At 48.7% G+C, this 13,930-nt stretch overlaps 1 protein-coding gene across 2 annotated transcripts in view; it reads right to left on the bottom strand.

Moving 5' to 3' along the window:
* The window catches only part of HSPD1 (heat shock protein family D (Hsp60) member 1), a 33,080-nt gene that overhangs the window by 17,809 nt on the left and 1,341 nt on the right, over positions 1-13,930 (bottom strand). For both annotated transcript variants that reach the window (XM_077448702.1, XM_077448701.1), the window contains exons 3-4: positions 7,719-7,971; positions 3,861-3,943 (exon numbers count right to left, since the gene is read on the bottom strand). In XM_077448702.1, the coding sequence (XP_077304828.1) occupies positions 3,861-3,943; positions 7,719-7,971 (336 nt within the window). The remainder of the gene's footprint in view (positions 1-3,860; positions 3,944-7,718; positions 7,972-13,930) is intronic.

Raw genomic sequence — 13,930 nt, 5'->3', positions numbered from 1 at the left:
CCTCCCGTGCAGCAGCTGAGCTTCTTGTTCCCCCCTTGACGATTTACGTATGCCACAGCCGTTACGTTGTCTGACTGTATCCCGATCGGATGCCCTTGAAGTCTTATCGACCATGTGTGGAGACACAGCCTGATCGCTCTCAGTTCGAGCAGATTGATCAGCAACTCAGATTCTTCCGTCGGCCAGAGGCTCTGAACCGACCGAACCCCCATCACTCCACCCCAGCTGGATAGACTGGAGTCCGTTGCGAACACCGTCCATTTCAGAGGAAGGAACGATTTTCCAGACTGAAACACCAGGGACCTCAACCACCAGATCAGCGAGTCCCCGACTGACTGGCTCACCTGGACCTGTCGATCTAAGGACAACTGAGATTTGTCCCATTTTGACAAAATCTCCTTCTGTGGAACTGGGCATAAGGTACTGCCTCGGAGGCTACCATGAGTCCCAGTACTCGCATGCAAAACCAGAGCGACCACTTGCGGTTTGTTCATCAGTAGTTTGACCGTGGATCTGAGAGTCTGCAATTGGAAGGGAGAAAAACTCTCGCTTCCCTGGAGTCCAACAGCAAACCTAGGTACTCCAGATGCTGGGTTGGCACGAGTACCGACTTTTTTAGGTTCAACAGACACGCAAAATCTTGCAGGGTCTGCATGGTGATCGCCACATCCTCCTCCAATTCTGAGGCGGAAGATGCTCTCAGGAGGAGATAGTCTAGGTATCCCACGATTGCGAGCCCACGTTGACGCAGCAACGCCAAAACTGGAGCCAGAACCTTGGTAAAGACTTGGGGGCTGATGCCAGACCAAAAAGTTAGAGCCACAAATTGGTAATGGGCTTCCCCGACTGCAAAAGCAGAAACTTTTGATGCCAAGGCATGTGCAGATACGCATCCCGGATGTCTAAGGACGCCAGTGAGTCCCCTTGATGGAGCGCAGCAACTACTGAGCGAACTGATTCCATTCTGAACCTCTGCACTTTCACAAAGTGATTGACTGCTTTTAAGTCCAAGATTGGACGTACCCCTTCCTTCTTGGGAACCACAAACAGATTTGAGTAAAACCCCTGGAAGCGTTTTGAGTCCGGAACCGGTACAATCACCCCACGATTAAGCAAATCCCTTCCCGCCCCCCAACAGGGCCTCCCGGCGAACCGGGGATACGGGTATGCTGGATGGGAAGGATCTGTTTGGCAGCCAAGAGAGAAACTATCTTGTAGCCTGTGGAAATCAGATCGCAGACCCATTGGTCGGATAACCGGGAGGACCACCCGGCTGCAAGCTCCCGAAGGCGACCCCCCACCAGAGACATGGGTGGGGGGGGCAAACCTTCATGCGGTAGCACTTGGTTCGCAGGCTTATTAGGCTTGCGGTTCCAGGGACGTTTTTGACCGTCCGTGGGCGTCCTGTCGGGCTGGGGATGTTTTGTCGAAGCTCCTGTAGGACGAAAAAGCCGTTTTTGAGCGGAAAAAGGAGGGCCCTTGCCTACGGTGTGGCTCCTTAGCGTTCCTGGTCTGTGGGAGCAGTGTACTCCTACCACCTGTGGCATTTTTAATAATGTCATCTAGTGAGGCTCCAAAGAGCCGGTCGCCAAAGAAAGGAAGATCCGTCAGGGCTTTTTTGGATGTCTGGTCAGCCAACCAGCATTTTAGCCAAATTAGGCGCCTCAGTGCCACAGCTGACACTGAAGCCCTAGATAACAGAAGGGAGAGTATCCTGGGCCATGTCACAGATGTACTTAAGGCCTTGCACTAGTTGGTCTGCTAGTTCCACGCAGACAGGAGAAGCCTGTTGCTCTCCCAATTCGCGGTGCAAAAGTTTTGCCCACTCAGTGTCTGCGCCACAAGTGCGGATGTCAGTTAAGGTCACACGGCTGACTCCACAACCGTAAACAAGGAACAAGCCACCTCCTCTGCCTTCCTGTCCGTGGGATCCTTGAATGCAGGAGTCCCCTCAACCGGGATCGTGGTTACTTTATTTAACCTGGATACTGGGGGGGGGGGGATCCGCGACCGGAGGAGCCGACCATTTCTTGAGAAGGCTTTCCTCAAAAGGGGTAATGCACCGCCATGTATTTGGGGCACGAAAAAGGTCCGTTGCGAGCGACCCCATTCCTTGTAAATGAACTTGTCAAAATAAGTCAGATAGGGAACACCTTAGGTGAACGTGCTGGCTTGCGGGACCCAAAAGGGACTGGTACATCAGCAGAGGGATCCACTGGCTCCTGAATCTTCAGGGCATCATGCACAGCTGTGATAAGTGCTCTAAAAAGCGCTTTGTCGCGCAAGGACCCGGACGGGGACTCATCCTCACTGTCCTGGTCAGCGTCATCTGACAAGACAGTGCAGGGGTCACCGGTCTCAGCAGGACCCGAGTCTGCGTCAGAGCTCTCCCCAGAGGACGGGAAGACCTTTTTTAGCACTTTCTTCCCACGCACCACCTCCATCTTGGCAACGACCGAATTAAGGACCGCCATTAGGGTGTCCATGGGGACTGCGCCATCCGCAGGTGACACGGTTGCAATTGCCTGGATTTTGGGGGAAGAAACCAGTTTCTGAAGCCATGCTGACCCTACCCTGTCTGCCACCCAAAGGGGACTTAGGCAGTGACAGTCCCACCCTCCTTGCTGCCGCTGACTGAGGGGGTTCTAACCTGCCAGACTCACCGCCCTTAGGAGTTCTGCACCGTTTTACAGCAGTGCCTGTGGACCCCTAGCGCTACCAGATGCAGAGGAACGAAAGCTGTGTCGGTGGCAGTCCGTCAGAACGATCGGTGAATGATCGCTGAGTGATCTGAAAAACGTGCTCAGACTACATAGAAGGCTGTCCAGCGCTCTAATGACAAACAGGAAGCTGAGGGCACATGAAACTGCTGCTAGAGCACAAAAACGTGGTCTGGCTTCAAGAAAATGGCCGCCAGTGTCCTGATAGGGAATCACCGGGAAAATGGCCACTTGAAGCCCAGAAGCATGCTGTCCTTTTGCCCACACTGAAAATGGCCACCAGCCAGTGCCCTGAGAGACAAAAAAACAACATGTGGCAGCGACAGCACTGCACCGACACAGGGACAAACCCGCACAGGCACCTCCCGGGAGTTTAAGCACTCAGGATCCAGGCACCCCCAGTCAGCCAGAACCCAGGTGAGGGCCCAGCTTCTCAACCCTTCAGAGACCGGGAGATCTGTACTTACCAGTCCTGCAGAGCTGGGAGACAGTCCATTGTAGCCAACTCCTGATCAGTACAGGGAAGGTTATTGGCCCGCCATACTGTGACGCAGACATCAGTAGCCCGGTCATATGTATGCCCCGGAGCATAAAAGCTCACCGACCACCTCTGGAGCTGAGGTATGTCATGGCCTGCCGAGCCGTAGCTGAGACCTGCACATGCTCGATGGCTGGACTGGGGAGACTACAAGGATAAGTGAACCAGCCTGTCACCCAGCCAGCTGTTGATAGAAGATCACAGGATCATTCATCTTGCACAAAAAGCCACGTTTCTCCATCAAAAACCACGGACCTATAGGCCCACAGGGTTCCTAGGTCTATCTCCTTCACTAGGCAAAATAAAACTGAGGCTGCTAGTGCAGTGTGGGGGATTGTAGCCTAAGCTACTGCCCCCCTGGGCAGAACCAAGTTCTGAAGTCTTGTATTACAACTTTGCCTAGTATCTCCTAGTGATAGGGCTAACAACCCATTTTGTTACAAAGAGGAGCTGTGTCAGAAGCTACACCACATTAGACACAGAATCAGAACATATGAAGCAGAACAAGAAGTCAAAAAATAATATACGTGGCATTTTGCCTTTACCCATTTTACATGTCACATTGTGTTTTTTTTAGAGAGTAAAAAGGAATACAAAATTACCTGTGCTATTTCTTCTGGTGTTGTTACAGGTTTTGACTGTTTCTTCAACTCTGTAATTACAGCATCAACCGCTAACATAACACCTGTAAAACAAGATCAGGGCAATATTTAAAGCAAAGCAGCATTTGTGTAATTACCCGTTTAGTATGAAAACACTAGAGCTACATAAAGTTACATAATACAGTTATGGCAATAGAAAGGAGTACACTTTGCTCCCCAACTTGCAGCAACAGAGGATTTTAAATGAGCAGCCACTACTTTCTAGTTCAGTTTTACAGTTTCTCTGTCACCTGGAAAGCTCAGGTGAAGGATCAGTATCACGTGTCAACTTTTCCCTTCAATATGGAGGGGGTAAATGTGTGCTACATTTAGGGCATCTGGAAGCAGGGTCCGGCTTAGTGATATTACAGCTTACTGAAAAGACCACTAGAAAAAAGGTGCCACAGAGATGCCAGGCTAACCCAGCAAATCGAGTTCATCAGTAGCCTGGCTGCCCATTAGGAGGTGTGTGAATCACAACTATGGATGAACAGAAAAAAAAAAAAAAAAAAAAAAAAAAAGTTAATCATGCACATTTTAGCTGAACATTAAATTGCAGCCTGGAATTCTGCAAGTTAATGATTTATTATCCTCTCAAATCACAAAAATACACCAAGGCAGCAGATCTAAAAACTCTTAACTTTTATAAGAAGAAGTACTGGGCAGTGAAGAGGCTATACATTGATTTTTGAGGTCGGGTCTTTTTAAATGCGGGGGATAGGAAACAGTTTAATATTTCCAACTGGCAGCCTGAGATGGTGGAGCTTTATGCAAAAGTTTCATGCTCCGAAGTGCCACCAGTGTACTGCAAGATTTCGGGTACTTCACAGGTACAAACTCTACTAGGCCTTCTTATAAGAAATATTTATTGATGAAAATATATATATTTTTTTTTTTTGAAAACTGACATTTTATTGAAATTTCAAGTGAAACAAAGAAATCAAAGAAGGAACAATAAGGCACAGGCAATAAAAGTAAGCGGTCACAGACCACAGTAAGCAAAGGCAAAGAATACAACATTGCATCAACTCATGCATTACAGTACAATGACACTCAGTTACCGGGAGAGTTAGATTCCTGCAGCCTGCTACCGGTCAATTTAACAAACCTTTCTGTGACCAAAAAAGAAAAAGGAAGGGAACTTAAAGAGAAAGAGGGAAAATAGGAAGGGTGAACAAGAACACGAAGAATCGTGCGAACAGGAAAAAGGAAAAAAAGAATAAAAAGGAGAACAGAGCATTCCCAATAAAGAGCACAGGATGATGCATAGTACAGTCATAAGCACAACATCAGATTGTCAGTTAAACCAGCATCCCGAGTAGGGGTAAGAGTAGGTGGCGGTTCGTAAAGTTTATGACCCCTGAGATCCTAATAGACTACTATAGAGTAAAAGGGCCGCAATAGCGGGTCTCCTGTGACAGGTCACTTCAACATATAGCAATAGGAGCATCCGAGAAGGGAAAAGCTAAGTCAGAAAGAGAAGAGAAAGAATAGAAATAGGGTGCAAAAGGGTTGAGGCAGCCTCCCGCCCCCAGAGCCCAGGGCTGTCCCCAAAAAAAAAAAAAAACAGCCACCTCAGGGAGCAATAGCCCCATGAGAAAAAAAATAAAAAAAAAAAACATACATCAGTAGGCTGGGGGAGTCTCGAATAGGACCCAAGGCCCCCAGATTCCGTCGTGCTTATCAAGGGTGTCATTCAGGGAGGCCGTCAGGTATTCCATCCTCTTAACATCTCTGATCCTGGCGTGGAGCTCAGATAAGGAGGGGGGGTCCGTCTGCTACCATTTCAGGGCCACCAGGCAGCGGGCTGCGGTTAATACATGCGACAATAGTTTGTGACCTTTTAGTGAAGGAGACGGGTGGCAGACCCAACAGATAAATTTTGGGATCCAAGGGCACCTCAGCGCCGAAGATAGATCGGAGCAAGGACTGCACCATCAGCCAGTATGGGCGAAGTAGGGGGCATGTCCAATAGATATGGAATAACGTTCCCCTATCTTTATGGCAGCGCCAGCAACGGGAGTCAGACAGTGGGTATATGGAGTGGAGCAGGTCCGGGGTCTGATACCAATGGAATAGGATCTTGTATTGGTTCTCCTTGTAGAGTGTGCAAATGGAGCTTCTGGAAGCCTGCGACCAGATACGCTGCCACGTGTTTAAAGGTATAGTTTCACCCAGGGCCTGCTCCCACTTGCCCATATAGGCATGCCTTGGCCCGTCCGGTGAGGGGGACGCAATCAGAAGCTGGTAGGTGCGAGATATCATACCCTGTGGGGAAGAGCCCTCCAAACATATTTTTTCAAATTCAGTTAAAGGGGAAAAACAAAGGTTGGCCACAAAGGAATGGGCATAGTGCCGAAGTTGCAGATAACTGAAGAAGGCCTGTTTGGGTAGATTAAAGGTGTTCTGTAAGTCTTGGAAGGATTTCAAAAATCTAGTTCTGGGGTCTATCAGGTGTCCATAATGGAATAAGTCTCTGTTCATCCAAAAGTGGGACATCTGCGAGGTCAGGCTGTCCGGGATATTTGGCGTGAACAGGAATGAGGTCACCGGTGAGGAGTCAGTAGTAAGCGGATACGACAATTTCGCACGCCGCCAAAGCGTGCGCAGCAGCGCCATGGGGCCCAGGAGGTGTGCCCCCCCATGTGTAATATCCGAGCTCCAAAGCATGGAGTTCGGGTGAATGGCGGCTAACCACAGCTTCTCAATCTGCGTACAGCGATTAAAAGCGTGGAGAGTACACCAGGAGGCCACAGGACGCAACTGGGCAGCCAGGTAGTATTTGGCTATATTGGGGAATGCTAGGCCGCCCTGGGTACGGGGGGCGTACAGAACTGATTTGCTGATCCGGTGTCTCTTATAGTTCCAGAAAAAATTTAAAAGGTCACTCTGGAGTTTTCTAAAAAGTGAGGCAGGGATAGGGATGGGCAAAGTCTCAAAGAGGTACAAAAGTTTGGGTAAAACGGTCATTTTTAGTGTTGCGAGACGACCAAGCAGTGACAGCCTCAGAGATCTCCACTTGGCTAAGGATGTTTTGATGGATACAAGCAGTTGGGGAAAGTTGGCTGCATAGAGAGAGTCGTAGGAAGGCGTTAGGTGGACCCCCAGGTATTTTAGAGAGGACGTCCTCCACGTATAATCGAATGATTGTGACAGTACCGATACAGTATAGGGGGGGGATATTAAGGGGGAGGGCTTCCGTTTTAGAGCTATTGATTTTGTACCCCGAAAGAGCACTATATCTATCCAGTTCGAGATGTAAGTTCGGGAGAGAGATATGGGGCTGCGTGAGAGTCAGGAGAACGTCATCAGCGAAGAGAGAGATCTTGAAATCGCGAATACGTACCGGAATCCCATGGATGTTCGGGTTCTGTCTGATGTGGGCCGCCAGGGGTTCAATACACAGAGCATAGAGGAGGGGGGAGAGTGGGCAGCCCTGCCGGGTCCCGTTAGAGATCCGGAAGGCAGATGATGTGGCAAATTGGGTGCGTACACTGGCCGAGGGGGATGAGTACAAGTGCAGAATGGCTCTGAGGAAGGGGCCCTCTATGCCCACCCGTCGGAGCGTTGCAAACAAGAAAGGCCAGCTCAGCCTATCGAAGGCCTTTTCCGCATCCAAACTGAGCAGTAAAGCCTGCATCTTGGCCTTGTTCGCAACCTCCACTAGGTCGATGATGAAAATATATTTTATATATTCCGAAACCATTATGCACTGACTGTTTGCCAAAAAATGCAGAATATCTGGATGGGAAAGCATATAATGTAGTGAAGTTTGCAAAAATCGGTATTACTGGGGGAAATGGCATATACAATACATACCTCTTCTGATTTCAATTGGATTTGCACCTTTACTGATTTTTTCAAAACCTTCCTTAGCAATTGCTCTAGCAAGGACAGTTGCTGTAGTTGTGCCATCGCCCGCTTCTTCATTTGTATTATTGGCAACATCTTGAACTAGTCTAGCACCAATGTTTTTGTATTTGTCTTTTAGATCAATTGCTTTTGCTACTGTGACTCCATCTTTGGTTACTTTCGGACTCCCCCATGACTGCTCAATTATGACAGTTCTTCCCTAAAAAGAAAAAGAATATACTGTAATATGGAAAAAAAAAAAATAGATATCCTTTGAGTAGACACAAAACTCTGGAGTCTCCAGCAATCCCATGCCTACAATTAGAGTGCATAGATCTAGAAACTAATAAAGCCACTTGCCAATTAAAAAACACCTACAAAATGCATGCTCCTCAAAGTAAAGTGCAGTCCTGGCATTCCACATGGCCCCGTGGGTCACACCACTTTTCCGGGTAGCTGGCTGGAATGGATCACAGAGTTTCTCCAGGAAGCTCCACGCTGACCCGGAAGTGGTGTCACCAGCATACGATTGACAAGATTTCAGCCCTGCCTTGGTCCAATCAGGGCTGCAGTGGTGAAGGCTACGTGCTCAGAGCTGACGGTTCCTTTATTGGCCCATAATGCTGTCTTCCCGACAAACCTGGGTGATGGTTGCGGGAGTCTGCAGTCAGGGAGCTTATTGAAATCTGTAAGCCCCTTTTAACATGGCCCCCCCCCCCCCCAAACGTAAATGAGTATGGGGTAGTGGTGCACTGAAATTTCAGTCCCTGAAAGAAAACAAATGCAGATAATGGAGCGCCAAAAAGGGACGGGGTACGCTCAGGGTCCACTGCAGGGGTGTGATCCTGGCGCTCCACAGTGCTCCTCACACAGAGGAGCATTCTCAGTGTGTCTTAGAGCTGAATTGTCTGGGTGGCAGCAGTAACAATGTCCCACATCCTGATCCAATGGCGGGACATTGAATCAGTGCAACGTGATCACAGGAGGCAGGACATTGTTACTGCGGCTGTAAAAATTCAAATTCAGCTCCTTAACACAGCGGGAGATCACCGCTCTAATCCGGGCACAGACGAGGCTGCATCTGACAGGCAACGGCAAAGCTGCTTTGAGCTCTTGCAATCATGTCTGCAGTCTCTGACCATCTCTCCTGTATCATGTCATCTGGAGGTGCAAGTGGAAATTTTGCCAATACGATTAGCAGTGTGTTTAAGATTACAGACATAATGCAAGAGATGGTTAGAGACTGCATTTTTCTTGACCTTTCTTGCACTAAAAAGGTGCCAACAGACAGTTTAAGGTCATGACGCCACCGCTGACCGGCATAAAAATAAAAAGCTCCGCTGCCAACAAAGGCACACCGCTGAATGCCTGGTTTGCCAGCTCTTATATAGGCAAGAGCAGGGTCATCTGGTGACACCACCCCCTTGTGATGTCACTGACCCAGCATGCATCGGTCAGTGACATCACAAGGAGAGGTGTGGTACTGGCAGGTGGCTCCGCCCTCTACCTATACAAGAACTGTCAAATGGCAAGCCAGGCATTCAGCAGTTTGACTTAGCGGAGAGTTTTTTTTTTTTTGCGGGTTGGCTGTTGTGTCGCGATTGACTAGTCCACATGGGGGGGGGGCATTGTTTTTTTTTTTTATAAAAGGAATTGTTATGCCCCCCACAACTTCTGCCCAGGGTTGTTGGGAAAAGGCCCTCCCCCCCCCCCCCATCAACATGGGGACAAGGTGCTTGGGGACCTTCCTACCCCAAGCCCCCCCCCCCTTTCCTGGACTGCATGCTCAAATAACGGTCTTGTATGGATTGGGGGGGACCCCGCACTTTTTTTTTTTTTAACTTCAATGCTGGCAATGTGTTTTCCTCTTTATTCAGCCAACAGCAGGGAAGGCCACTGACAGCTGATGACTCATCGGTTGTTAAGGATGCTGTGGCCAGCTTCCCGGCCCCGCTCCTCAATAACCAGCTATCCAGCCAAAGCTTTGCCCAATCAGGGCTTAGAATGCATTGTGCAGCACGCAGTACATTGCAGGGCGAACACCCACAGAAGACCCTGCAAATTTGGGACGAACATTTGATGGTCAGACCGAAATTTTGCTTGAACCGTTTAGCCAACTCTAGCCCTCTGCATGGAGGTGTGCAATTGTTGGGTTTTTAAAGCAGTGATTTCATCAGTGCAGCAGCCCCTGATGCTGCCTTGTTAAGGTAAAACATGTAGGGTGGAGCTCGTTGCACTGACTGACATCACATGCTGCTGCCTAGTGTTGACCAGGGGCCTACACGTGATTGTTTTCAATAGTGATGCACCGAAATTTCGGCCGCCGAAACATATCGGCCGAAAATGCCCTTTTCGGCAATTTGCCGAAAGAGAAAAACGGCCGATAATGGAGCCGAAAATGGGGCGTGGCCTGGGTGGGGGCGGAGCCGCCCATCATGGGGGGTGTATAGCGCAGGAGAGCCGCCTCCGCCGCCTGTTTGATCACAGCGCCGGGAACATCACAGCTTTCATTTCAATAGCTGTGCGTTCCCGGCCGTGCGCCGTCACACGCAGCCCCTCCCTTGTCTGGACACCGCAGGATTGGACGGATGATCTGTCTATCAAAGTGCCCGGACATGGGGGAGGGGCTGCGTGTGACGGCGCGCAGCCGGGAACACACAGCTATTGAAATGAAAGCTGTGATGTTCCCGGCGCTGTGATCAAACAGGCGGCGGAGGCGGCTCTCTTCCCTGCACAGGCTGGCTGCAAAATGGGACATATTGGCCTGCAATGGGGGACACTGGCCTGCAATGGGGGATGCCTCCTGTACCATGTCGCCAGTCTCTGACCACCTCCTGTACCATGTCCCCAGTCTCTGACCACCTCCTGTACCATGTCCCCAGTCTCTGACCACCTCCTGTACCATGTCCCCAGTCTCTGACCACCTCCTGTATAAAAATATTTTTTAGAAAAAAGTTATTTTCTGTATCGGTGCTGTTTCGGTATCGGTTTCGGCCTAGTGTATTTTTCATTTTCGGTATCGGTTTCGGCACCAAAAAACCCATTCGGTGCATCCCTAGTTTTTAATGCCGATTTTATAATTGGGTACTGTACTTTTTTTGTCCAGTGCGTCTCTGGCTCCGTTTCAGGTCTGAATTCAGACCTGAAGTGGTGATCAGGAACACACCGGACCCCCTGCTTTGAGCCACAGCTGCAGATAGCGTGAACCCAGCCTAATGCTGGCCATACACGTTAGAATATCGCTCGGAAAAAACTTTCGCAAATTGTAAAATTTGTCGACCGTGCATGCGAGAACACCAACATTGTATCAATAGATGTCACCCAATATTCGACATATTAGCGATCATTAACATAAATAGTACAATTGTTCTCGATCGATTATATAAGCAGCGGAAATTATGCAACAAGGATTCGACCTTTCAGAAGCCTCCTACGGTAACCAGTCAGATATTTTTGCCGTGCACGAAACATCTGTCGCTGGAGGTGTTGCAATAGTTGTGGATTGTAGCCTCCCCATAACCCCCTAATTACTTACCCTGAACTCCAATCTAATATATTTTCGTTTTGCCACTGTGAACGAAAAGTAAAAAAAATAGAAAGATCTGTTCGTTTCCTGGATGAAATTAGTTCCGGGGTTAGATTTTAATATGCGCAGTAAATTTTTCGAACTATTTTTGTTCGATTACACTACTAATCGTTCGAAAATCAATCGTTTTTGCGGAAAAAAAAAACAAAACAAAAAAACTTTGGGGGTTTTTTTTTTTCGCTGCAAAAAATTTGCATTTCGAGAATCCAAATGTAACCACCAACGTTTTGAACGATCGAGCGTAGCGGACGTTTTTCCGAACGATATTCTAACTGTGTATGGCCACCTTAAAGCTTGTCTAACAGTTCAGAAAAAAGGGACACCTTCACAGAGCACACAGGAGCAGAGCTGAGGCTCTCAGTCAACTGGAGGTTGACAGCCCTGTCACCCTTTTTCTCTTGCCGTCAGGAAAAAGCGACAGATGTAATTCATGCTGATAGAGAAAGGAAGCAGCAGACAGAAATAACATTCCATGCTCCTAATGGAGAAAAGTACACAATATAGGAGGGATATGCTTTGTTCATATGTCATGTCTGAGGTTTACAACCACTTAACTCCCACTGTACCAGAAGGTCATTGGAGAAGGAAGATTTCTGCTAAACCAGGACACAGCAGCACAAAGAACACATCTGGTTAAAGATAAGTAATGTCCTTTGTGGAGGGCGCCTGTTTATCAATGCAGCCGATTATAGGTGGCCGATATTCACAAAAAAAAAAAAAATAAAAAAAAAAAAAAAAAAAAAAAAAAACACACCTTACCGATATTGCTTTAAGGGGCTGTACTGGGTGAAGAGGGGATGGTCAGATAACAGCTGATGCAGCTCAGCTGTTATTACAAGCAGTAGAAGGGGACATCCCCCTCCCTTCCACAGCTCGCACAGGCTTTCCCGTACCACCGGAGACCTGAGCCACCAGCCAACACTCCGAACAAAGCCGATGCTTTGCTTGGGTCTCTGATCTAGTAACCCAGATGTGATGTCATGACATCACTTCCAGATTACTGGCATCCTAAAGGCGCCAGTTTTAAAAGATAGAAAATATTCAAAATCGCCAATTGTCACGTTTTGAATGCTTTCAAGCGCAGGAGGGGCTTGGGGTCTTCTAGACCCCCGATCCCACCATAAAGAGCACCTCTCACTATTACTGTCATAAGGGAGGTTTATATTGCATGTGACAGCAATAATAGAGATATAAAAAAAAAAAAAAAAATATACAGAATATTGACACCTGATACTGGCCTGAAAGGCAGCCGAAAAATCTGTATCTGCCATGAAAAATTATAGCAGTCGATCCCAATCTTCGTTCCTCTCAAGACCTCCTGCTCTCTAGCTCCCTCATCGCCTCCAGGACTTTTCCAAAGCCTCTCCAATCCTATGGAATGCCTTACCCCAATCTGTCCGTCTATCTCCTACTTTATTAGCTTTTAGACAATCTCTGAAAACCCCTCTTCAGAGAAGCCTACCCTACCCACACCTAACAACTGTATTATCATTTTCTCCATCAGCTCATCCTCCAGTTATTACCTTTTGTTTCAACTTGACACTCCCTTCTAGATTATAAACTAGGGATGCACCGAATGGGTTTTTTGGTGCCGAAACCGAAAATGAAAAATACACTAGGCCGAAAACCGAAACCGATACCGAAACAGCACCGATACCGAAAATGACTGTTTTCAAAAAATATTTTTATACAGGAGATGGTCAGAGGCTGGCGACACGGTACAGGAGGTGGTCAGAGGCTGGCGACACGGTACAGGAGGTGGTCAGAGGCTGGCGACCTGATAAGAGATAAATGCAGCCAGTGTGTGTGGCCCCCTGTGATGCAGCCAGTGTGTGTGGCCCCCTGTGATGCAGCCAGTGTGTGTGGCCCCCTGTGATGCAGCCAGTGTGTGTGGCCCCCTGTGATGCAGCCAGTGTGTGTGGCCCCCTGTGATGCAGCCAGTGTGTGTTGCCCCCTGTGATGCAGCCAGTGTGTGTTGCCCCCTGTGATGCAGCCAGTGTGTGTTGCCCCCTGTGATGCAGCCAGCGATGCCCCTCTGCAGTGAAGAGAGCCGTCTGGTTGAATAGAGCGCCGGGAACATCACAGCTTTAATTTCAATAGCTGTGTGTTCCCCGTCGCGCGCCGTCACAGCCCCTCCCCCTTGTCCGGGGAACTTTGATAGACAGATCACCCGTCCAGATTGGACGGGTGATCTGTCTATCAAAGTGCCTGGACAAGGGGGAGAGGCTGTGTGTGACGGCGCGCGACGGGGAACACACAGCTATTGAAATTAAAGCTGTGATGTTCCCGGCGCTCTATTCAACCAGACGGCTCTTTTCACTGCAGAGGGGCATCGCTGGCTGCATCAGTCCTGCGCTATTCACCCCCATCATGGGAGGCACCAGGGGCGGGGGCGGAGTTCCGCCCAGGCCCCGCCCCATTTTCAGCTCAATTATCGGCCGTTTTTTCCTTTCGGCAAATTGCCGAAAAGGGCATTTTCGGCCGATATGTTTCGGCGGCCGAAATTTCGGTGCATCCCTATTATAAACTCTAATGAGCAGGGCCCTCTAGTCCCTCCTGTATTGATTTGTATTGTAAGTGTACTGTCCTCATG

The sequence above is a fragment of the Lithobates pipiens genome, unplaced genomic scaffold (genome assembly GCF_037356315.1).
Source record: "Lithobates pipiens isolate NorthernLeopardFrog02 unplaced genomic scaffold, aLitPip1_a1.2 Scaffold_22, whole genome shotgun sequence".
Classification (NCBI taxonomy): domain Eukaryota; kingdom Metazoa; phylum Chordata; class Amphibia; order Anura; family Ranidae; genus Lithobates; species Lithobates pipiens.
Note: the sequence above shows the minus strand (reverse complement) of the source record. Positions and strands in the feature narration are given on the sequence as shown.